Consider the following 26,378-nt stretch of genomic DNA (forward strand, 5'->3'; position numbering starts at 1 on the left):
CTCCAAGTTCATCTCTCTGTAGGTGATGTCTTTGTAATGGAAGGTTTGGTAATCGCTTCCTTTTAGGTTGTTCTGGATTTGATCATTAGCAGGTATCAGCCTAATTCTACTCTGCATATATTATTTGGTGCTTCCTCTCTCTCTCTCTCTCTCCTTTCTGTCTCCCCCCCTCTCTCCTCGCTTCATCTCTCTCTCCTCTCATCTCTCCTCTCTGTGTCCTGAGAGAGAGGGATGATTGCCTGCAGCCTCACCTCTCCTTCCCCCTCGTTCCCCTGGGGATGCAAACATCTCTGACTGGTAGTGCGAGTGAAAAGAGGGGGAGAGAGAGAGAGAGAGGGGGAGAGATGGAGGGAGGAGAGAGATGGAGAGGGAGGGAGGGAGGGAGGGAGAGAGAGAGATGGAGGGAGGAGAGAGATGGAGGGGAGAGGGAGGGAGGGAGGGAGGGAGGGAGGGAGGGAGGAAGATGGGGGGAGGAAGGGAGAGAGAGGGAGGGATGGAGCACAGAGGCACAGACAAAGGAGAAGACAGAACCAGAAAGAGAGATGGTGTGATGAAGGAGGATGAGGATTAGATGGCAGGATGAAAGAGGTGTAGCGATAATAAAACCATCCATCTCTCTCCTCTCCCCATCCAGATAGCCTGTCATCTGTCTCTCTCCTCTCACCATCCAGATAGCCTGTCATCTGTCTCTCTCCTCTCCTCTCACCATCCAGATAGCCTGTCATCCGTCTCTCTCCTCTCCTCTCACCATCCAGATAGCCTGTCATCCGTCTCTCTCCTCTCCTCTCACCATCCAGATAGCCTGTCATCCGTCTCTCTCCTCTCCTCTCACCATCCAGATAGCCTGTCATCCATCTCTCTCCTCTCCTCTCACCATCCAGATAGCCTGTCATCTGTCTCTCTCCTCTCCTCTCACCATCCAGATAGCCTGTCATCCGTCTCTCTCCTCTCACCATCCAGATAGCCTGTCATCCATCTCTCTCCTCTCCTCTCACCATTCAGATAGCCTGTCATCCGTCTCTCTCCTCTCCTCTCACCATCCAGATAGCCTGTCATCCGTCTCTCTCCTCTCCTCTCACCATCCAGATAGCCTGTCATCTGTCTCTCTCCTCTCACCATCCAGATAGCCTGTCATCTGTCTCTCTCCTCTCACCATCCAGATAGCCTGTCATCCGTCTCTCTCCTCTCCTCTCACCATCCAGATAGCCTGTCATCTCTCTCCTCTCCTCTCACCATCCAGATAGACTGTCATCCGTCTCTCTCCTCTCCTCTCACCATCCAGATAGCCTGTCATCCGTCTCTCTCTCCTCTCACCATCCAGATAGCCTGTCATCTGTTTCTCTCCTCTCCTCTCACCATCCAGATAGCCTGTCATCTGTCTCTCTCCTCTCCTCTCACCATCCAGATAGCCTGTCATCTGTTTCTCTCCTCTCCTCTCACCATCCAGATAGCCTGTCATCTGTCTCTCTCCTCTCCTCTCACCATCCAGATAGCCTGTCATCCGTCTCTCTCCTCTCCTCTCACCATCCAGATAGCCTGTCATCCGTCTCTCTCCTCCCCTCTCACCATCCAGATAGCCTGTCATCCGTCTCTCTCCTCTCCTCTCCCCATCCAGATAGCCTGTCATCCGTCTCTCTCCTCTCCTCTCACCATCCAGATAGCCTGTCATCCGTCTCTCTCCTCTCACCATCCAGATAGCCTGTCATCCGTCTCTCTCCTCTCACCATCCAGATAGCCTGTCATCCGTCTCTCTCCTCTCACCATCCAGATAGCCTGTCATCCGTCTCTCTCCTCTCACCATCCAGATAGCCTGTCATCCGTCTCTCTCCTCTCCTCTCACCATCCAGATAGCCTGTCATCCGTCTCTCTCCTCTCACCATCCAGATAGCCTGTCATCCGTCTCTCTCCTCTCCTCTCACCATCCAGATAGCCTGTCATCCGTCTCTCTCCTCTCCTCTCACCATCCAGATAGCCTGTCATCTGTCTCTCTCCTCTCCTCTCACCATCCAGATAGCCTGTCATCCGTCTCTCTCTCTCCTCTCACCATCCAGATAGCCTGTCATCCGTCTCTCTCCTCTCCTCTCACCATCCAGATAGCCTGTCATCCGTCTCTCTCCTCTCACCATCCAGATAGCCTGTCATCCGTCTCTCTCTCCTCTCACCATCCAGATAGCCTGTCATCTGTCTCTCTCCTCTCCTCTCACCATCCAGATAGCCTGTCATCCGTCTCTCTCCTCTCACCATCCAGATAGCCTGTCATCCGTCTCTCTCCTCTCACCATCCAGATAGCCTGTCATCCGTCTCTCTCCTCTCCTCTCACCATCCAGATAGCCTGTCATCCGTCTCTCTCCTCTCCTCTCACCATCCAGATAGCCTGTCATCTGTCTCTCTCCTCTCCTCTCACCATCCAGATAGCCTGTCATCCGTCTCTCTCCTCTCACCATCCAGATAGCCTGTCATCTGTCTCTCTCCTCTCCTCTCACCATCCAGATAGCCTGTCATCCGTCTCTCTCCTCTCACCATCCAGATAGCCTGTCATCTGTCTTCCTCTCCTCTCACCATCCAGATAGCCTGTCATCCGTCTCTCTCCTCTCACCATCCAGATAGCCTGTCAGCCGTCTCTCTCCTCTCACCATCCAGATAGCCTGTCAGCCGTCTCTCTCCTCTCACCATCCAGATAGCCTGTCATCCGTCTCTCTCCTCTCACCATCCAGATAGCCTGTCATCCGTCTCTCTCCTCTCCTCTCACCATCCAGATAGCCTGTCATCTGTCTCTCTCCTCTCCTCTCACCATCCAGATAGCCTGTCATCTGTCTCTCTCCTCTCCTCTCACCATCCAGATAGCCTGTCATCTGTCTCTCTCCTCTCCTCTCACCATCCAGATAGCCTGTCATCTGTCTCTCTCCTCTCCTCTCACCATCCAGATAGCCTGTCATCCGTCTCTCTCCTTTCACCATCCAGATAGCCTGTCATCCGTCTCTCTCCTCTCACCATCCAGATAGCCTGTCATCCGTCTCTCTCTTCTCACCATCCAGATAGCCTGTCATCCGTCTCTCTCCTCTCACCATCCAGATAGCCTGTCATCCGTTCTCTCTCCTCTCACCATCCAGATAGCCTGTCATCCGTCTCTCTCCTCTCCTCTCACCATCCAGATAGCCTGTCATCTGTCTCTCTCCTCTCCTCTCACCATCCAGATAGCCTGTCATCTGTCTCTCTCCTCTCCTCTCACCATCCAGATAGCCTGTCATCCGTCCCCTCTCCTCTCACCATCCAGATAGCCTGTCATCCGTCTCTCTCCTCTCACCATCCAGATAGCCTGTCATCCGTCTCTCTCCTCTCACCATCCAGATAGCCTGTCATCCGTCTCTCTCCTCTCCTCTCACCATCCAGATAGCCTGTCATCCGTCTCTCTCTCTCTCACCATCCAGATAGCCTGTCATCTGTCTCTCTCCTCTCCTCTCACCATCCAGATAGCCTGTCATCCGTCTCTCTCCTCTCACCATCCAGATAGCCTGTCATCTGTCTCTCTCCTCTCCTCTCACCATCCAGATAGCCTGTCATCCGTCTCTCTCCTCTCACCATCCAGATAGCCTGTCAGCCGTCTCTCTCCTCTCACCATCCAGATAGCCTGTCATCCGTCTCTCTCCTCTCACCATCCAGATAGCCTGTCATCCGTCTCTCTCCTCTCCTCTCACCATCCAGATAGCCTGTCATCCGTCTCTCTCCTCTCCTCTCACCATCCAGATAGCCTGTCATCTGTCTCTCTCCTCTCCTCTCACCATCCAGATAGCCTGTCATCCGTCTCTCTCCTCTCACCATCCAGATAGCCTGTCATCCGTCTCTCTCCTCTCCTCTCACCATCCAGATAGCCTGTCATCCGTCTCTCTCCTCTCACCATCCAGATAGCCTGTCATCCGTCTCTCTCCTCTCACCATCCAGATAGCCTGTCATCCGTCTCTCTCCTCTCCTCTCACCATCCAGATAGCCTGTCATCTGTCTCTCTCCTCTCCTCTCACCATCCAGATAGCCTGTCATCTGTCTCTCTCCTCTCCTCTCACCATCCAGATAGCCTGTCATCCGTCTCTCTCCTCTCACCATCCAGATAGCCTGTCATCCGTCTCTCTCCTCTCACCATCCAGATAGCCTGTCATCCGTCTCTCTCCTCTCACCATCCAGATAGCCTGTCATCCGTCTCTCTCCTCTCACCATCCAGATAGCCTGTCATCCGTCTCTCTCCTCTCACCATCCAGATAGCCTGTCATCCGTCTCTCTCCTCTCACCATCCAGATAGCCTGTCATCCATCTCTCTCCTCTCCTCTCACCATCCAGATAGCCTGTCATCCGTCTCTCTCCTCTCCTCTCACCATCCAGATAGCCTGTCATCCGTCTCTCTCCTCTCCTCTCACCATCCAGATAGCCTGTCATCCGTCTCTCTCCTCTCCTCTCACCATCCAGATAGCCTGTCATCCATCTCTCTCCTCTCCTCTCACCATCCAGATAGCCTGTCATCCGTCCTCTCTCTCCTCTCACCATCCAGATAGCCTGTCATCCGTCTCTCTCCTCTCACCATCCAGATAGCCTGTCATCCGTCTCTCTCCTCTCCTCTCGCCATCCAGATAGCCTGTCATCTGTCTCTCTCCTCTCCTCTCACCATCCAGATAGCCTGTCATCTGTCTCTCTCCTCTCCTCTCACCATCCAGATAGCCTGTCATCCGTCTCTCTCCTCTCACCATCCAGATAGCCTGTCATCCGTCTCTCTCCTCTCCTCTCCCCATCCAGATAGCCTGTCATCCGTCTCTCTCCTCTCCTCTCACCATCCAGATAGCCTGTCATCTGTCTCTCTCCTCTCCTCTCCCCATCCAGATAGCCTGTCATCTGTCTCTCTCCTCTCCTCTCCCCATCCAGATAGCCTGTCATCTGTCTCTCTCCTCTCACCATCCAGATAGCCTGTCATCCGTCTCTCTCCTCTCACCATCCAGATAGCCTGTCATCCGTCTCTCTCCTCTCACCATCCAGATAGCCTGTCATCCGTCTCTCTCCTCTCACCATCCAGATAGCCTGTCATCCGTCTCTCTCCTTTCACCATCCAGATAGCCTGTCATCCGTCTCTCTCCTCTCACCATCCAGATAGCCTGTCATCCGTCTCTCTCCTCTCCTCTCACCATCCAGATAGCCTGTCATCTGTCTCTCTCTCTCCTCTCACCATCCAGATAGCCTGTCATCCGTCTCTCTCCTCTCACCATCCAGATAGCCTGTCATCCGTCTCTCTCCTCGCCTCTCACCATCCAGATAGCCTGTCATCTGTCTCTCTCCTCTCCTCTCACCATCCAGATAGCCTGTCATCCGTCTCTCTCCTCTCACCATCCAGATAGCCTGTCATCCGTCTCTCTCCTCTCCTCTCACCATCCAGATAGCCTGTCATCTGTCTCTCTCCTCTCCTCTCACCATCCAGATAGCCTGTCATCCGTCTCTCTCCTCTCACCATCCAGATAGCCTGTCATCTGTCTCTCTCCTCTCCTCTCCCCATCCAGATAGCCTGTCATCTGTCTCTCTCCTCTCCTCTCCCCATCCAGATAGCCTGTCATCTGTCTCTCTCCTCTCCTCTCACCATCCAGATAGCCTGTCATCCGTCTCTCTCCTCTCACCATCCAGATAGCCTGTCATCCGTCTCTCTCCTCTCCTCTCACCATCCAGATAGTCTGTCATCCGTCTCTCTCCTCTCCTCTCACCATCCAGATAGCCTGTCATCTGTCTCTCTCCTCTCCTCTCACCATCCAGATAGCCTGTCATCCGTCTCTCTCCTCTCACCATCCAGATAGCCTGTCATCCGTCTCTCTCCTCTCCTCTCACCATCCAGATAGCCTGTCATCTGTCTCTCTCCTCTCACCATCCAGATAGCCTGTCATCCGTCTCTCTCCTCCCCTCTCACCATCCAGATAGCCTGTCATCCGTCTCTCTCCTCTCCCCATCCAGATAGCCTGTCATCTGTCTCTCTCCTCTCCTCTCACCATCCAGATAGCCTGTCATCTGTCTTCCTCTCCTCTCCCCATCCAGATAGCCTGTCATCCGTCTCTCTCCTCTCCTCTCACCATCCAGATAGCCTGTCATCTGTCTCTCTCCTCTCACCATCCAGATAGCCTGTCATCCGTCTCTCTCCTCGCCTCTCACCATCCAGATAGCCTGTCATCTGTCTCTCTCCTCTCACCATCCAGATAGCCTGTCATCTGTCTCTCTCCTCTCCTCTCCCCATCCAGATAGCCTGTCATCTGTCTCTCTCCTCTCCTCTCACCATCCAGATAGCCTGTCATCCGTCTCTCTCCTCTTACCATCCAGATAGCCTGTCATCCGTCTCTCTCCTCTCCTCTCCCCATCCAGATAGCCTGTCATCCGTCTCTCTCCTCTCCTCTCCTTCTGTAGACACGATGAGAGGAGAGAGGATAGCTTTTCTGTCCATTCCACTGCCTCTCTTTTCCTCCAAGCAGTGCTACGTCCCCTGTACTGGTGTACTGGGCCCTGTTTGAGCCAGGAAGACACACACACGGGTCATTCTAGTGAAACTGACATTTGACCCAAATATTCGTTGTCATTTTTCACGAAATGTCCTCTTGGATCACTGAGATTAGAATCTTTACTTATCTATTTAATAAATTATTATTATTTTTTGTCAGATATTATGCATTTATCACTATTTCCACAAAATTCTCATTACCGCAACAGTAATAAACAAATAGGTTTCTAATAAAAAACAATAACATTCCTCCCCTAATGAAAAGGCCTGAGTTAAACATAACAAGGAAAATAAAAAAAATTAAATCGGACCTTTTCCCAATTTGAGCTTTTTAGCCGTTTCGGTAATGAGAAGGCCAACTGGGGTAAAGGTGATGTTTGAATATATGAACCTCATTCTGAAGGCCTCATATGAACCTCATTCTGAAGGCCTCATATGAACCTCATTCTGAAGGCCTCATATGAACCTCATTCTGAAGGCCTCATATGAACCTCATTCATAAGAGAATACATTTACTTTACTTCTACTACACCTCTAGATGATGCATCAGTGAATAAAACTGTATTTAAGTTAAGTGTTACGGTAATGAGACACATTGTTTGTAGGTAATAATATATATTATACTTCAACTAGTTTTGACAATTTGTATGATTTATGGACAAACTACAGCAACGTATCTTTTAAAAGTTAGGTTTTTCTAAAGTAAAATTGAATAAAATGACCAGAGAATTTAATCCGGATGCATTTCGGTAATGAGAATTTGGGTTGAACATTTACAAAATTCTGGTGAAAAATGTAAAATGTATTTAAAATAAGCTACTTTGCCAAAAACGAGACATCTTAGTCCTCAGCATCATGGTCAAAGTTGGTTTCATTAGAAACGCACGCGCACGCGTCACTGACAGAACAGAAGAGAACAAACAGTTTTATTATGGCATCTTATGTCAGCACAGGCCACAGGCCACAGGCCAGCCCAGCAGCATCTCACAGGCCAGCCCAGCAGCATCTCACAGGCCAGCCCAGCAGCATCTCACAGGCCAGCCCAGCAGCATCTCACAGGCCAGCCCAGCAGCATCTCACTGCATCTCACAGGCCAGCCCAGCAGCATCTCACTGCATCTCACAGGCCAGCCCAGCAGCATCTCACTGCATCTCACAGGCCTGCCCAGCAGCATCTCACAGGCCAGCCCAGCAGCATCTCACAGGCCAGCCCAGCAGCATCTCAGTGCATTGTAACGTCCTGTTCAGGGAACAGTGTAACAGCCTCCCCTCAACTGCCCCCCTAACAGTGGTAGTTAGGCTAAACTGCAGAACATACGAGTGCTTAACCTACATTTACATTTACATCATTTAGCAGACGCTCTTATCCAGAGCCACTTACTAATTGGTGCATTCACCTTATAGCCAGGGGGGGGGGTAGAAGGATTACTTTATCCTATCCCAGGTATTCCTTAAAGAGGTGGGGTTTCAAATGTCTCCGGAAGGTGGTGAGTGACTCCGCTGTCCTGGCGTCGTGAGGGAGCTTGTTCCACCATTGAGGTTTTGGAGGGAATGGAGGTTTTGGAGGGAATGGAGGTTTTGGAGGGAATGGAGGTTTTGGAGGTTTTGGAGGGAATGCAGCTGTTGAATCTACTGACATTGGTTTAGTTGGTAGAGCATGGGGCAACGCCAGGGTTGTGGATTCTATTCCCGGGGCCACCCATATGTAAAATGCATGTATGTATGTATGCATGACTGACTCTAGCTGTAACAAGATAACAACATGCTGGTCCTGCTGACTGACTGTAGCTGTAACAAGCTAACAACATGCTGGTCCTGCTGACTGACTCTAGCTGTAACAAGCTAACAACATGCTGGTCCTGCTGACTGACTCTAGCTGTAACAAGCTAACAACATGCTGGTCCTGCTGACTGATTGTAGCTGTAACAAGCTAACAACATGCTGGTCCTGCTGACTGATTGTAGCTGTAACAAGCTAACAACATGCTGGTCCTGCTCACTGACTCTAGCTGTAACAAGCTAACAACATGCTGGTCCTGCTGACTGACTCTAGCTGTAACAAGCTAACAACATGCTGGTCCTGCTGACTGACTCTAGCTGTAACAAGCTAACAACATGCTGGTCCTGCTGACTGACTCTAGCTGTAACAAGCTAACAACATGCTGGTCCTGCTGACTGACTGTAGCTGTAACAAGCTAACAACATGCTGGTCCTGCTGACTGACTCTAGCTGTAACAAGCTAACAACATGCTGGTCCTGCTGACTGACTCTAGCTGTAACAAGCTAACAACATGCTGGTCCTGCTGACTGACTCTAGCTGTAACAAGCTAACAACATGCTGGTCCTGCTGACTGACTGTAGCTGTAACAAGCTAACAACATGCTGGTCCTGCTGACTGACTGTAGCTGTAACAAGCTAACAACATGCTGGTCCTGCTGACTGACTCTAGCTGTAACAAGCTAACAACATGCTGGTCCTGCTGACTGACTCTAGCTGTAACAAGCTAACAACATGCTGGTCCTGCTGACTGACTCTAGCTGTAACAAGATAACAACATGCTGGTCCTGCTGACTGACTCTAGCTGTAACAAGCTAACAACATGCTGGTCCTGCTGACTGACTCTAGCTGTAACAAGCTAACAACATGCTGGTCCTGCTGACTGACTCTAGCTGTAACAAGCTAACAACATGCTGGTCCTGCTGACTGACTGTAGCTGTAACAAGCTAACAACATGCTGGTCCTGCTGACTGACTCTAGCTGTAACAAGCTAACAACATGCTGGTCCTGCTGACTGACTCTAGCTGTAACAAGCTAACAACATGCTGGTCCTGCTGACTGACTCTAGCTGTAACAAGCTAACAACATGCTGGTCCTGCTGACTGACTCTAGCTGTAACAAGCTAACAACATGCTGGTCCTGCTGACTGACTGTAGCTGTAACAAGCTAACAACATGCTGGTCCTGCTGACTGACTCTAGCTGTAACAAGCTAACAACATGCTGGTCCTGCTGACTGACTCTAGCTGTAACAAGCTAACAACATGCTGGTCCTGCTGACTGACTCTAGCTGTAACAAGCTAACAACATGCTGGTCCTGCTGACTGACTGTAGCTGTAACAAGCTAACAACATGCTGGTCCTGCTGACTGACTCTAGCTGTAACAAGCTAACAACATGCTGGTCCTGCTGACTGACTCTAGCTGTAACAAGCTAACAACATGCTGGTCCTGCTGACTGACTCTAGCTGTAACAAGCTAACAACATGCTGGTCCTGCTGACTGACTGTAGCTGTAACAAGCTAACAACATGCTGGTCCTGCTGACTGACTGTAGCTGTAACAAGCTAACAACATGCTGGTCCTGCTGACTGACTCTAGCTGTAACAAGCTAACAACATGCTGGTCCTGCTGACTGACTCTAGCTGTAACAAGCTAACAACATGCTGGTCCTGCTGACTGATTGTAGCTGTAACAAGCTAACAACATGCTGGTCCTGCTGACTGACTCTAGCTGTAACAAGCTAACAACATGCTGGTCCTGCTGACTGACTCTAGCTGTAACAAGCTAACAACATGCTGGTCCTGCTGACTGACTCTAGCTGTAACAAGCTAACAACATGCTGGTCCTGCTCACTGACTCTAGCTGTAACAAGCTAACAACATGCTGGTCCTGCTGACTGACTGTAGCTGTAACAAGCTAACAACATGCTGGTCCTGCTAGCAGGGGAATGTGTAGACTTTGCCACAGCAAGAGGAGACGTTTGCTTTGGGCCCCTGGGCCCACATATGGGTCTGAAATTACCCTGGTCCTGTTTGTGTCTGGGCTGGGATCAGATGGAGTGTTATGTGTGTCCGGATCAAATGGTGCTGAGTTGACCGTGTCAAGCTGCTAGAGAACGTTGGAAAGAGAGAGGGAGAGGGGCTACCTGAGAAGGCTGGACAGGACCCAAAGCCACAACATGATGTGTGATAAACAAGGTTCGCATTATACAGTGATTCTTGGGAGTGCCTGAAGTCTCTTGGGGGTGTCTCAAATCAAATGTTATTTGTCACATGCTTCGTAAACAGGTCCTTGATGATCTTCTTGACATTCCTGTGACACCTGGTGTTGTAGGTGTCATGGAGGGCAGGCAGTGAGCCTTGCGGTGAGTTTACTAACGTTTGCTAGCATTGGCACATACTGTAGGATTAGCACATGGCATCATAAATAAATCAACCATTAAACCCACAAAGACTACTCGTGATGACAGGACCCATCGCTGCAACATGTGTGAGCAGGAAGCACCAGTGACTTGGTTAATAAGGAAGTGGTCAGATGACGCAGATGCTAAGCTACAGGACTGTTTTGCTAGCACAGACTGGAATATGTTCCGGGATTCTTCTGATGGCATTGAGGAGTACACCACATCAGTCACTGGCTTCATCAATAAGTGCATCGATGACGTCGTCCCCACAGTTACCGTTCGTACATACCCCAACCAGAAGCCATGGATTACAGGCAACATCCGCATTGAGCTAAAGGCTAGAGCTGCCGCTTTCAAGGAGTGGGACTCTAACCCGGACGCTTATGAGAACTCACGCTATGCCCTCCGACGAACCATCAAACAGGCAAAGAGTCAATACAGGACTAAGATTGAATCGTACTACACCGGCTCCGACGCTCGTCGGATGTGGTCCTCTGTAGCTCAGCTGGTAGAGCACGGCGCTTGTAACGCCAAGGTAGTGGGTTCGAACCCCGGGACCACCCATACACAAAAAAAATTATGCACGCATGACTGTAAGTCGCTTTGGATAAAAGCGTCTGCTAAATGGCATATTATATTATTATTATATTATGTGGCAGGGCTTGCAAACTATTACAGACTACAAAGGGAAGCACAGCCGTGAGATGCCCAGTGACACAAGCCTACCAGATGAGCTAAATCACTTCTATGCTCGCTTCGAGGCAAGCAACACTGAAGCATGCATGAGAGAAACAGCTGTTCTGGATGACTATGTGATCACGCTCTCCATAGCCGATGTGAGTAAGACTTTTAAGCAGGTCAACATTCACAAGGCCGCAGGGCCAGACGGATTACCAGGACGTGTACTCCGAGCATGAGCTGACCAACTGGCAAGTGTCTTCACTGACATTTTCAACATGTCCCTGACTGAGTCTGTAATACCAACATGTTTCAAGCAGACCACCATAGTCCTTGTGCCCAAGAACACTAAGATAACCTGCCTAAATGACTATCAATCCGTAGCACTCACGTCTGTAGCAATGAAGTGCTTTGAAAGGCTGGTCATGGCTCACATCAACACCATTATCCCAGAAACCATAGACCCACTTCATTTGCATACCGCCCCAACAGATCCACAGATGATGCAATCTCTATTGCACTCCACACTGCCCTTTCCCACCTGGACTAGAGGAACACCTACATGAGAATGCTATTCATTGACTACAGCTCAGCGTTCAACACCATAGTGCCCTCAAAGATCATCACTAAGCTAAGGACCCTGGGACTAAACAGCTCCCTCTGCAACTGGATCCTGGACTTCCTGACGGGCCGCCCCCAGTTGGAAAGGGTAGGTAACAACACATCTGCCACGCTGATACTCAACACGTGGGCTCGTCAGTGGTGCGTGCTCAGTCCCCTCCTGTACTCCCTGTTCACCCATGACTGTGTGGCCAGGCACGACTCCAACACCATCATTAAGTTTGCTGACGACACAACAGTGGTAGGCCTGATCACCAGCAACGATGAGACAGCCTATAGGGAGGAGGTCAGAGACCTGGCCGTGTGTTGCCAGGATAACAACCTCTCCCTCAACGTGATCAAGATAAAGGAGATTGTGGCACGACAAAGCTTATTCCCCCTCAGGAGACTGAAAATATTTGGCATGGGTCCTCGGATCCTCAAAAGGTTCTACAGCTGCACCATCGAGTGCATCTTGACTGGTTGCATCACCGCCTGGTATGGCAACTGCTCGGCCTCCGACCGCAAGGCACTACAGATGGTAGTGCGTACGGCCCAGTACATCACTGGGGCCAAGCTTCCTGCCATCCAGGACCTCTATACCAGGCGGTATCAGAGGAAGGCCCTAAAAATGGTCAAAGACTCCAGCCACCCTAGTCATAGACTGTTCTCTCTGCTACCGCACGGCAAGCGGTACCGGAGTGCCAAGTCTAGGTCCAAAAGACTTCTCAACAGCTTCTACCCCCAAGCCATAAGACTCCTGAACAGCTAATCATGGCTACCTGGACTACTTGCATTGTCCCCCCCAACCCCCTCTTTTACACTTCTGCTACTCTGTTTATTATCTATGCATAGTCACTTTAACTCTACCCACATGTATATATTACCTCAATTACCTCGACTAACCGGTGCTCCCACACATTGACTCTGTACCGGTACCCCCTGTATATAGCCTCCCTACTGTTATTTTATTTTACTGCTGCTCTTTAATTATTTTTAATTTAAATTTTAAACTGCATTGTTGGTTAAGGGCTTGTAAGTAAGTGTTTCACTGTAAGGTCTACACCTGTTGTATTCGACGCATGTGGCCAATAAAATGTGATTTTGATTTGATATGGGTCAGACATAGATTAGTTTACTAGCATTACCATATTAGTGTGTCGTGCCATGAGTTAATCAGTAAATGGATAGGATGATAGCCATTGCTAAGCCATGTCATTAGGGAGTGTGACACTTTATTTTATTTTTTTATTTCACCTTTATTTAACCAGTTGAGAACAAGTTCTCATTTACAACTGCGACCTGGCCAAGATAAAGCAAAGCAGTGTGATAAAAACAACAACACAGAGTTACATATGGGGTAAAAAAATAAAAATAATATATAAAATATTTAAAAAATACAATAAACAGAAAATATGTATACAGTGTGTGCAAATGTAGCAAGTTATGGAGGTAAGGCAATAAATAGGCTATAGTGCAAAATAATTACAATTAGTATTAACACTGGAATGCTAGATGTGCAAGAGATGATGTGCAAATAGAGATACCGGGGTGCAAATGAGCAAAATAAATAACAATATAGGGATGAGGTAGTTGGGTGGGCTAATTACAGATGGGCTGTGTACAGGTGCAGTGATCGGTAAGCTGCTCTGACAACTGATGCTTATAGCATGTAGCATACACTTAGTGAACTCCACTCACGCCTGCAGAGAGACGGGGAACTCAGTTCATCTGACACACTGGGCTGTCATGCTTTTAATTACACCGGTCTTCCCAGATCTTCAAAAGAGCTTAGGGGTCCAGCTGGGGTCGAGGTTAATGGCTCGGGGTCTGTTACAACGGTTCATGTAATACTCACTGATTTTAGGACTGGGGATGAATACCCTTCAATCACATATCCCGCCTGTTCTTCTAGTCTTGCACCTTTGTTGGACTGTGAGGTAGCTACAGTATACTTTCACCTTTACTCTTGTTTTTATGTAGACTAGAAGCAAGTCTATTCAGTAGAGACTGGGCCATCTGGAGCATGGTGGTGTCTGTTTTTGGGGAGGTAGATGTGGCTCCTGGGTTGTTCTGGGGCCTGGTGCTGTCTGTCTCTGGGGAGGTAGATGTGGCTCCTGGGTTGTTCTGCAGTTTTAGTCAACATTCTACAGTTTTAGTCAACATTCTACAGTTTTAGTCAACATTCTACAAGTCAACATTCTACAGTTTTAGTCAACATTCTACAAGTCAACATTCTACAGTTTTAGTCAGCATTCTACAGTTTTAGTCAACATTCTACAAGTCAACATTCTACAGTTTTAGTCAACATTCTACAGTTTTAGTCAACATTCTACAAGTCAACATTCTACAGTTTTAGTCAACATTCTACAGTTTTAGTCAACATTCTACAGTTTTAGTCAACATTCTACAAGTCAACATTCTACAGTTTTAGTCAACATTCTACAGTTTTAGTCATCATTCTACAGTTTTAGTCAGCATTCTACAGTTTTAGTCAACATTCTACAAGTCAACATTCTACAGTTTTAGTCAACATTCTACAGTTTTAGTCAACATTCTACAAGTCAACATTCTACAGATTTAGTCAACATTCTACAGTTTTAGTCAGCATTCTACAGTTTTAGTCAACATTCTACAGTTTTAGTCAACATTCTACAAGTCAACATTCTACAGTTTTAGTCAACATTCTACAGTTTTAGTCAGCATTCTACAGTTTTAGTCAGCATTCTACAGTTTTAGTCAACATTCTACAAGTCAACATTCTACAGTTTTTAGTCAACATTCTACAAGTCAACATTCTACAGTTTTTAGTCAACATTCTACAAGTCAACATTCTACAGTTTTAGTCAACATTCTACAAGTCAACATTCTACAGTTTTAGTCAGCATTCTACAGTTTTAGTCAACATTCTACAAGTCAACATTCTACAGTTTTAGTCAACATTCTACAGTTTTAGTCAACATTCTACAAGTCAACATTCTACAGTTTTAGTCAACATTCTACAGTTTTAGTCAACATTCTACAGTTTTAGTCAACATTCTACAGTTTTAGTCAACATTCTACAAGTCAACATTCTACAGTTTTAGTCAACATTCTACAGTTTTAGTCATCATTCTACAGTTTTAGTCAGCATTCTACAGTTTTAGTCAACATTCTACAAGTCAACATTCTACAGTTTTAGTCAACATTCTACAGTTTTAGTCAACATTCTACAGTTTTAGTCAACATTCTACAGTTTTAGTCAACATTCTACAGTTTTAGTCAACATTCTACAGTTTTAGTCAACATTCTACAAGTCAACATTCTACAGTTTTAGTCATCATTCTACAGTTTTAGTCAGCATTCTACAGTTTTAGTCAACATTCTACAAGTCAACATTCTACAGTTTTAGTCAACATTCTACAGTTTTAGTCAACATTCTACAGTTTTAGTCAACATTCTACAAGTCAACATTCTACAGATTTAGTCAACATTCTACAGTTTTAGTCAGCATTCTACAGTTTTAGTCAACATTCTACAGTTTTAGTCAACATTCTACAAGTCAACATTCTACAGTTTTAGTCAACATTCTACAGTTTTAGTCAGCATTCTACAGTTTTAGTCAGCATTCTACAGTTTTAGTCAACATTCTACAAGTCAACATTCTACAGTTTTTAGTCAACATTCTACAAGTCAACATTCTACAGTTTTTAGTCAACATTCTACAAGTCAACATTCTACAGTTTTAGTCAACATTCTACAAGTCAACATTCTACAGTTTTAGTCAGCATTCTACAGTTTTAGTCAGCATTCAACAAGTCAACATTCTACAGTTTTAGTCAGCATTCTACAGTTTTAGTCAACATTCTACAGTTTTAGTCAGCATTCAAGTTATCAACAACTTATTTAGACCACTTCTCATCACCACTCTAGTACTATCTGCTAGTACAGTACTTTTATGAGACCAAAAAGAGCGAACGATAAAATCGTATTTTACGATCGCGTGGCAACATTTTATTGCCATTGGAGTCAAATCTCCTCTAACAGCCTTGTTTGATGTTGGTTTGATTTTGTGGCTCTGATGATAAGGAATATTCTTGTAACACCACCACTAGCTCTGTTTTAAAGGGATATTCCACTTTATCTAAAGCAGGGCTTCTCAAACGTTTTGGGGCTGGGGACCCCTTTTGTGATAGCAAATTCATCAGGGACCCCCTCATAATCACAACACAACTCCAGTTAGATAGAATTAGCATACAAGGAGTTTTACCATGACTTCGGCAGTGCATGGGCTGACGAACCAAGTCTCAGACCCTGGGAAGGAACGTTTGAACCATATTCTGAACCGGAATGGGAGCGCATGTTTTGACAATGGATTTTGAAGTGGATATAAAAAAATCTTTACTTGAACTTGATTGGTCAACTCCCACAGCCCTCAAATCAAATCCAATTTTATTGGTCACATACACATATTTAGCAGATGTTATAGTGGGTGTAGCGAAATGCTTGTGTTCCTAGCTCCAACAGTGTAGTAATATCTAACAATTCACAACAATACACACACATTTAAAAGTAAAAGAATGGAATTAAGAAATATATAAATATTAGGACGAGCAATGTCAGAGTGGCATTGACTAGAATACAGTATATACTGTACATATGAAATGAGTAAAACAGTATGTAAACATTATTAAAGTGACCAGTGATTCCATGTCTATGTACATAGGGCATGCATTCGTTCTGACGGTTCTGTCACTGTTATGACGGTTCTGTCACTGTTCTGACGGTTCTGTCACTGTTTTGACGGTTCTGTCACCGTTCTCACTGTTGTTCTCTCCTCTCCCCCATCAGGACCAGCCTGTCAGGAGAGCACATGGCCTGCGATCATCCTCCCACTCGGCACTGTTCACCCAGCCTCCCACCACCCTCTCAACCGCCCTCTCAACCCAGGTTAGCACTGCTGTGTGTGTGTGTGTGTGTGTGTGTGTGTGTTTGTGTGTATGGGTGTGTGTGCAGATTTCCCCTGTATGCTTGCGTTCAGTTCATTCAGTTTCCCAAATATGTCTGTTACATATAAAGGAGACACATTTTTCTCTTCATTACACAGAAAGTCAACCAAGTCAGCATTTTTTTTACATCCGTTGAGAATGACAACAGTTCCTCTCTCATTGCGAAAAATCATTCCAACACTCCACCTCGATAACCACCAACATTGTCGTGCTCTGTTCCCATATCTCCACCTAGTTTTGTTAACATGTGTTAGCGCTGTGGATGTGGTTTGATGTAGTTTACAATTCGAAATTACCTGCTGCAGTATATCTCTTGAGTTCTGTGCTCAGCTCTTTTGCCGCCAGTTGCTCTCGGTGTATCATACAATGTGTCCATATGTCAGAGGGAGACACTTTCATAACTAGAGTGCAGAGGCCTGCCCACCGTCCCGCCATACAGGGCCTTGCAAAAGTATTCATCCCCCTTGGAGTTTTTCCTATTTTGTTGCATTACAACCTGTAATTTAAATTGATTTTTATTTGGATTTCATGTAATGGACATACACAAAATAGTCCAAATTGGTGAAGTAAAATGAAAAAAATAACTTGTTTCTAAAAAATTAATAACGGAAAAGTGGTGCGTGTATATGTATTCACCCCCTTTTCTATGAAGTCCCTAAATAAGATCTGGTGCAACCAATTACCTTCAGAAGTCACATAATTAGTTAGATTGCACACAGGTGGACTTTATTTAAGTGTCACATGATCTCAGTATATATACACCCGTTCTGTAAGGCCCCAGAGTCTGCAACACCACTAAGCAAGGGGCACCACCAAGCAAGCGCCACCATGAAGACCAAGGAGCACTCCAAACAGGTCAGGGACAAAGTTGTGGAGAAGTACAGATCAGGGTTGGGTTATAAAAAAATATCAGAAACTCTGCCCACGGAACACCATTAAATCCATTATAAAAAAATGGAAAGTATATGGCACCACAACAAACCTGCCAAGAGAGGGCCGCCCACCAAAACTCACGGACCAGGCAAGGAGGGCATTAATCAGAGAGGCAACAAAGAGACCAAAGATAACCCTGAAGGAGCTGCAAAGCTCCACAGCAGAGATTGGAGTATCTGTCCATAGGACCACTTTAAGCCGTACACTCCACAGAGCTGGGCTTTACGGAAGAGTGGCCAGAAAAAACGCCATTGCTTAAAGAAAAAAATAAGCAAACACGTTTGGTGTTCGCCAAAAGGCATGTGGGAGACTCCCCAAACATATGGAAGAAGGTACTCTGGTCAGATGAGACTAAAATTGAGCTTTTTGGCCATCAAGGAAAACGCTATGTCTGGCGCAAACCCAACACCTCTCATCACCCTGAGAACACCATCCCCACAGTGAAGCATGGTGGTGGCAGCATCATGCAGTGGGGATGTTTTTCATCGGCAGGGACTGGGGAAACTGGTCAGAATTGAAGGAATGATGGATGGCGCTAAATACAGGGAAATCCTTGAGGGAAACCTGTTTCAGTCTTCTAGAGATTTGAGACTGGGACGGAGGTGCACCTTCCAGCAGGACAATGACCCTAAGCATACTGCTAAAGCAACACTTAAGGGGAACTATTTAAATGTCTTGGAATGGCCTAGTCAAAGCCCAGACCTCAATCCAATTGAGAATCTGTGGTATGACTTAAAGATTGCTGTACACCAGTGGAACCCATCCAACTTGAAGGAGCTGGAGCAGTTTTGCCTTGAAGAATGGGCAAAAATCCCAGTGGCTAGATGTGCCAAGTTTATAGAGACATACCCAAGAGACTTGCAGCTGTAATTGCTGCAAAAGGGGGCTCTACAAAGTATTGACTTTGGGGGGGGGGTGAATAGTTATGCACGCTCAAGTTCAGTTTTTTTGTCTTCACACAAAAAAATATGTTACATCTTCAAAGTGGTTGGGAAATCAAATGATACAAACCCCCCAAAAAATCTATTTTAATTCCAGGTTGTAAGGTTACAAAATAGGAAAAATGCCAAGGGGGGGTGAATACTTTCGCAAGCCACTGCAGATGGAGCCCCATCTGTGCAAAAGCCCACATTCTGTGTTTTTCGTCAATATAGCCACACAGCACACTGAACATCCCCTGTGCCGTTTCATGCTCGGGAATCGTGAGACAGAACAATATGTCCTCGTGAATAGCATCTCCCGACCATGTATAGCGAACAAAAGTCGATGCACGTGGCATCTCCGCCCTCACAGCTAACGTCCATCTGGAGAGCATAAGCTGGGGAGTTTTTGAGTCGTTCAGTCAGTTTCCTCTTGATTGCTAGCAATAGCATAAATTCTTCGTTTAGCACTAGAACCGCCTGGCCTGTCAGCCTGTAAGTAGCGCTAGGGAACGTTGCCTGGGCATCCCCTTTAGCATCAGATGCATATCAAACCACAAGGTGCAGCCAACATAAACGCCAACGCTTGATAAATAGTGCATCAACTATTATAAAGGATTAGTTGCATGAAGAAATATTTGTGTAAATATATTAATGACAAGATATATAAAAGTCAATTTGTTGATTGTATAGGACACTGTGTTGTGATGTTATGCCCGTGTCTTTACACGTGAATCGATCTGGTCTTCTCTTTATGCTTGGGGTCCACAGTCAGCTCACAGCTTCGGGGCTTTGTGTGAGCAAGCCCCACAAACAAATCGGTTGCACTGCACACAGTTTTCATGGGCCTTGTTTGGTGTGCACCTGCCGCAGTTGTCGCATAATCTCTCTGAAGAGGTTGCCTGGCATGGTCTCTCTGAAGAGGTTGCCTGGCATGGTCTCTCTGAAGAGGTTGTGGTCATGGTCTCTCTGAAGAGGTTGTGGTCATGGTCTCTCTGAAGAGGTTGTGTGGCATGGTCTCTCTGAAGAGGTTACGTGGCATGGTCTCTCTGAAGAGGTTGCCTGGCATGGTCTCTCTGAAGAGGTTGCCTGGCATGGTCTCTCTGAAGAGGTTCCGTGGCATGGTCTCTCTGAAGAGGTTGCCTGGCATGGTCTCTCTGAAGAGGTTGCCTGGCATGGTCTCTCTGAAGAGGTTCCGTGGCATGGTCTCTCTGAAGAGGTTGCCTGGCATGGTCTCTCTGAAGAGGTTGCCTGGCATGGTCTCTCTGAAGAGGTTGCCTGGCATGGTCTCTCTGAAGAGGTTGTGGTCATGGTCTCTCTGAAGAGGTTGTGGTCATGGTCTCTCTGAAGAGGTTGCCTGGCATGGTCTCTCTGAAGAGGTTGTGGTCATGGTCTCTCTGAAGAGGTTGCCTGGCATGGTCTCTCTGAAGAGGTTGTGGTCATGGTCTCTCTGAAGAGGTTGTGTGGCATGGTCTCTCTGAAGAGGTTGCCTGGCATGGTCTCTCTGAAGAGGTTGCCTGGCATGGTCTCTCTGAAGAGGTTATGTACATGGTCTCTCTGAAGAGGTTGCCTGGCATGGTCTCTCTGAAGAGGTTGCCTGGCATGGTCTCTCTGAAGCGGTTGGTGGCATGGTCTCTCTGAAGAGGTTGCGTGGCATGGTCTCTCTGAAGAGGTTCCGTGGCATGGTCTCTCTGAAGAGGTTGCCTGGCATGGTCTCTCTGAAGAGGTTGCCTGGCATGGTCTCTCTGAATAGGTTCCGTGGCATGGTCTCTCTGAAGAGGTTGCCTGGCATGGTCTCTCTGAAGAGGTTGCCTGGCATGGTCTCTCTGAAGAGGTTGCCTGGCATGGTCTCTCTGAAGAGGTTGTGGTCATGGTCTCTCTGAAGAGGTTGTGGTCATGGTCTCTCTGAAGAGGTTGCCTGGCATGGTCTCTCTGAAGAGGTTGTGGTCATGGTCTCTCTGAAGAGGTTGCCTGGCATGGTCTCTCTGAAGAGGTTGTGGTCATGGTCTCTCTGAAGAGGTTGTGTGGCATGGTCTCTCTGAAGAGGTTGCCTGGCATGGTCTCTCTGAAGAGGTTGCCTGGCATGGTCTCTCTGAAGAGGTTATGTACATGGTCTCTCTGAAGAGGTTGCCTGGCATGGTCTCTCTGAAGAGGTTGCCTGGCATGGTCTCTCTGAAGAGGTTGCCTGGCATGGTCTCTCTGAAGCGGTTGGTGGCATGGTCTCTCTGAAGAGGTTGCGTGGCATGGTCTCTCTGAAGAGGTTCCGTGGCATGGTCTCTCTGAAGAGGTTGCGTGGCATGGTCTCTCTGAAGAGGTTGGTGGTATGGTCTCTCTGAAGAGGTTGCGTGGCATGGTCTCTCTGAAGAGGTTGGTGGTATGGTCTCTCTGAAGAGGTTGCATATCATGGTCTCTCTGAAGAGGTTGCCTGGCATGGTCTCTCTGAAGAGGTTGCGGTCATGGTCTCTCTGAAGAGGTTGCGGTCATGGTCTCTCTGAAGAGGTTGCGTGGCATGGTCTCTCTGAAGAGGTTGCGTGGCATGGTCTCTCTGAAGAGGTTGCGTGGCATGGTCTCTCTGAAGAGGTTGCCTGGCATGGTCTCTCTGAAGAGGTTCTGTGCTCGTGAGAGACCGCACAATCTCTGATGTGCTGCAACATCTGCATGTCACATAACTGGTCACTCTTTCCAACCCAAACCGCGCCATCCCCCCCAGACTCCTGTCTCACCGTGGCAGTTGGGATCACCGTCTCAGTTGGCTCTGTTCTAGTTTTTCTGCGGGGTGAGGCTCAGGCATCGAAGGCGGAGGCTCGAAGTCAACATCAGAATCAGATGAAGACTCTTCATCAGCAAACATCGATTTCAAGCTCAATATCCGATCCTCCATCCGACTCCAACCCCCTCTAGATTTTGCAGAATTTCTAATGCAATCGTTTGGTTGGGCATTGCCATTGTGAACTACACACAGTGTATGTTGTACTCAGTGTCTGATTTGACTCTCCCAGGGGAAATGTAACACCATGTCCAGCCTTTCATAATAAAATAATCAGACCACCCACAATTCTTCATCATCATTTGACTATTGTTCTAAATTCAATCACCCTCTTCACCCTCCTCATCATTCAGATCAATCAATTTCGATCACCCTCTTCACCCTCCTCATCATTCAGTTCGTTGAAGTCACATGCACCATTATCAGTTTCTATCTGGATTCTATCGCCCGTTCATCCATTGACGACAGAAGAGCATATTTTTATTTTAAGTTTATTACGTTACTAGTTTTTGCTTAGTAGCCAGAGCAATGCTGCCGCGCGAGTGGTCATGTGCTGAATGCATGGACAGCACGGATATTGTTGAGAAAAGTGACATTTGGAAATAGAGCTGCACCTCTTGAATTTTGAGAGTTATTTGACAGGTAAGTGTCATAGAAACTGCAGAATATGCTCTTTCAGATACTATATAGAAATCACAATGTTTTACCTGCATGTGACTCTGAGGGAGGATTTTATAAAGTGATGCTCCTTTCCCTGCATCTGTCAATTACAAGATGCGTCCATCTCTTCATGGACAATTTGACAACTGATAGGCCTAATATTGTCACTCGTCAGATTATAGTCAATTTAATCTTGTCTATAGGCTAACTATTATTATGTTTTGAAATTAGTTTCGGTATAGTTTAGGTGTAGTATCGATGGGCCGGCTGTGCAGACTGACTGGCATCGTTTGTTTCCCGCTCATCAACTTGGATAGAGTCAAGGATATGTTTCGAATTATTGTAAAGGCTTACTGCAATACATAGCATGTTGTCGTTTACCTTCCAATCAATTAGATACCTTACAATACGTTAGATTAGTAATAGAGAAACAGTAAATAAAACAGTCCTGCTTCTTTTTACAAACTACAACGTTAAAGAGAATGGTATCAATCTGCAAGGAACGTGGTCAAATTATTTGCTGCTGATAAACAGGCATAACACAAACTCATCATTACACTATTGTCTTTCTAAATTAAATCCACCTCTTCAAATCAAATCAAATCACATTTTATTGGTCACATGCGCCGAATACAACAGGTGCAGACATTACAGTGAAATGCTTACTTACAGCCCTTAACCAACAGTGCATTTATTTTTAACAAAAAAAGTTAAAATAAAACAACAACAACAAAAAGTGTTGAGAAAAAAAAAGAGCAGAAGTAAAATAAAATAACAGTAGGGAGGCTATATACAGTGGGGAAAAAAAGTATTTAGTCAGCCACCAATTGTGCAAGTTCTCCCACTTAAAAAGATGAGAGAGGCCTGTCATTTTCATCATAGGTACACGTCAACTATGACAGACAAATTGAGAAAACAAATTCCAGAAAATCACATTGTAGGATTTTTAATGAATTTATTTGCAAATTATGGTGGAAAATAAGTATTTGGTCACCTACAAACAAGCAAGATTTCTGGCTCTCACAGACCTGTAACTTCTTCTTTAAGAGGCTCTTCTGTCCTCCACTTGTTACCTGTATTAATGGCACCTGTTTGAACTTGTTATCAGTATAAAAGACACCTGTCCACAACCTCAAACAGTCACACTCCAAACTCCACTATGGCCAAGACCAAAGAGCTGTCAAAGGACACCAGAAACAAAATTGTAGACCTGCACCAGGCTGGGAAGACTGAATCTGCAATAGGTAAGCAGCTTGGTTTGAAGAAATCAACTGTGGGAGCAAATATTAGGAAATGGAAGACATACAAGACCACTGATAATCTCCATCGATCTGGGGCTCCACGCAAGATCTCACCCCGTGGGGGTCAAAATGATCACAAGAACGGTGAGCAAAAATCCCAGAACCACACGGGGGGACCTAGTGAATGACCTGCAGAGAGCTGGGACCAAAGTAACAAAGCCTACCATCAGTAACACACTACGCCGCCAGGGACTCAAATCATGCAGTGCCAGATGTGTCCCCCTGCTTAAGCCAGTACATGTCCAGGCCCGTCTGAAGTTTGCTAGAATGCATTTGGATGATCCAGAAGAGGATTGGGAGAATGTCATATGAAACCAAAATATAACTTTTTTGGTAAAAACTCAACTTGTCGTGTTTGGAGGACAAAGAATGCTGAGTTGCATCCAAAGAACACCATACCTACTGTGAAGCATGGGGGGTGGAAACATCATGCTTTGGGGCTGTTTTTCTGCAAAGGGACCAGGACGACTGATTCGTGTAAAGGAAAGAATGAATGGGGCCATGTATCGTGAGATTTTGAGTGAAAACCTCCTTCCATCAGCAAGGGCATTGAAGATGAAACGTGGCTGGGTCTTTCAGCATGACAATGATCCCAAACACACCGCCCGGGCAACGAAGGAGTGGCTTCGTAAGAAGCATTTCAAGGTCCTGGAGTGGCCTAGCCAGTCTCCAGATCTCAACCCCATAGAAAATCTTTGGAGGGAGTTGAAAGTCTGTGTTGCCCAGCGACAGCCCCAAAACATCACTGCTCTAGAGGAGATCTGCATGGAGGAATGGGCCAAAATACCAGCAACAGTGTATGAAAACCTTGTGAAGACATACAGAAAACATTTGACCTGTGTCATTGCCAACAAAGGGTATATAACAAAGTATTGAGAAACTTTTGTTATTGACCAAATACTTATTTTCCACCATAATTTGCAAATAAATTCATAAAAAATCCTACAATGTGATTTTCTGGATTTTTTTTTCTCATTTTGTCTGTCATAGTTGACGTGTACCTATGATGAAATGTACAGGCCTCTCTCATCTTTTTAAGTGGGAGAACTTGCACAATTGGTGGCTGACTAAATACTTTTTTGCCCCACTGTATATATACAGGGGGGTACCGTTGCAGAGTCAATGTGCGGGGGCACCAGCTAGTTGAGTTAGTTGAGGTAATATGTACATGTGGGTAGAGTTAAAGTGACTCTTTGGTGTTACCCTCCTCATCATTCAGTTAGGCCTAATTTAAATTAAATTGTGAAGTAAGGTGCACAATTATCGCCTATTCATCCATTTGTCATTCATTCAGTGAGGAGAGAGATACGCATTAGCGCTTGGCTGAGTACCAACGTCCTACAGCACATTGTCTTGGCGGTGGTAAGTTAGGAATAGGTGTGAAGAATAAAATCTGGTAAAAAGGGCTCTAAATACTTTTTTGTTTGTGATTTCAAAATGTCAATAAATGAGCGGTGTAAAATACAAACATTTAGGAAAAGTCAGGGAGGGAGCAGGACATGGCTTTTTTTTTGGGGGGGGGGGGAGATGTAGTTTATTTACAAAATCAAACGTCAGTGGGCGTTGGCCAATGGCGGTTCTAGGGTTAACAGTGTGATCTGTGTTCACCATATTGCGACCGGTAATATCTTAGTCTCTGTACCCGTGTGGTTTCCTTTTCCTTTATATGTATAAGGTTAACCACATTATAATGATTGTGAGATACGAAGACGATATTATAATATATATTTTCTATTTTTTAGGATTTTGGGATATTCTCCCGAGACCCGATTTTCATATCAGGTGACCTCACATGGGGTCGTGACCCATAGTTTGAGAACCGCTGATTTAAACCATGTTGGTGCAGCCCACCCATGGTGTGTCTGGTCTACTGTGCAGTGAGCGAGAGAGAGAGAGAGAGAGAGAGAGAGAGAGACAGACTCATTCTAACTCTTATCTACTTCTCAGTGGATTAGAGTCAGAATGGAGAGGCCTAGCTAGCTGGGATATCTCTCTTTGTAGACATCATCGATCTCTAGGCCTCCACAGCAAACTCCTGATGTATTAGTGCCTTTGGTAGTGTGTGTGTCCGTGCTTGGGCAGATGAGTCCCTTTGGTGGTGTGTGTGTGTCCGTGCTTGGGCAGATGAGTCCATTTTATTAGATGCTGTCAGGGTGATTGAATCATCTCCTCTATCAGGTGGTTGTCCACGGTACGGTCTAGTACGGATGACCTTCCAACAGTGTGTGTGTGTGCGTGCGTGTCTGTCTCCCACTTCATATTATTACATTAGTGTGTCCTTGAGCCCCCCCCCCACTTCATATTATTACAGCAGTGTCCTTGAGCCCTCCCCCCCACTTCATATTATTACATCAGTGTGTCCTTGAGCCCCCCCCCCCCACTTCATATTATTACATCAGTGTGTCTTTGAGCCCCCCCCCACTTCAAATTATTACAGCAGTGTCCTTGAGCCCTCCCCCCACTTCATATTATTACATCAGTGTGTCCTTGAGCCCCCCCCCCACTTCATATTATTACATCAGTGTGTCCTTGAGTCCCCCACCCCCACTTCATATTATTACATCAGTGTGTCCTTGAGCCCCCCCACTTCATATTATTACATCAGTGTGTCCTTGAGCCCCCCCCACACTTCATATTATTACATCAGTGTGTCCTTGAGCCCCCCCCCACCCCATATTATTACATCAGTGTGTCCTTGAGCCCCCCCCCCCACTTCATATTATTACATCAGTGTGTCCTTGAGCCCCCCCACTTCATATTATTACATCAGTGTGTCCTTGAGCCCCCCACTTCATATTATTACATCAGTGTTTCCTTGAGCCCCCCCACTTCATATTATTACATCAG

At 46.4% G+C, this 26,378-nt stretch overlaps 1 protein-coding gene across 1 annotated transcript in view; it reads left to right on the forward strand.

Moving 5' to 3' along the window:
* LOC121547770 (calcium uniporter protein, mitochondrial-like) overlaps window positions 1-26,378 on the forward strand; it is a 133,340-nt gene that overhangs the window by 33,375 nt on the left and 73,587 nt on the right. The window contains exon 2 of the mRNA XM_041859187.2: window positions 16,793-16,891. Within this exon, the coding sequence (XP_041715121.1) occupies window positions 16,793-16,891 (99 nt within the window). The remainder of the gene's footprint in view (window positions 1-16,792; window positions 16,892-26,378) is intronic.

This window comes from Coregonus clupeaformis, chromosome 31 (genome assembly GCF_020615455.1).
Source record: "Coregonus clupeaformis isolate EN_2021a chromosome 31, ASM2061545v1, whole genome shotgun sequence".
Lineage (NCBI taxonomy): Eukaryota > Metazoa > Chordata > Actinopteri > Salmoniformes > Salmonidae > Coregonus > Coregonus clupeaformis.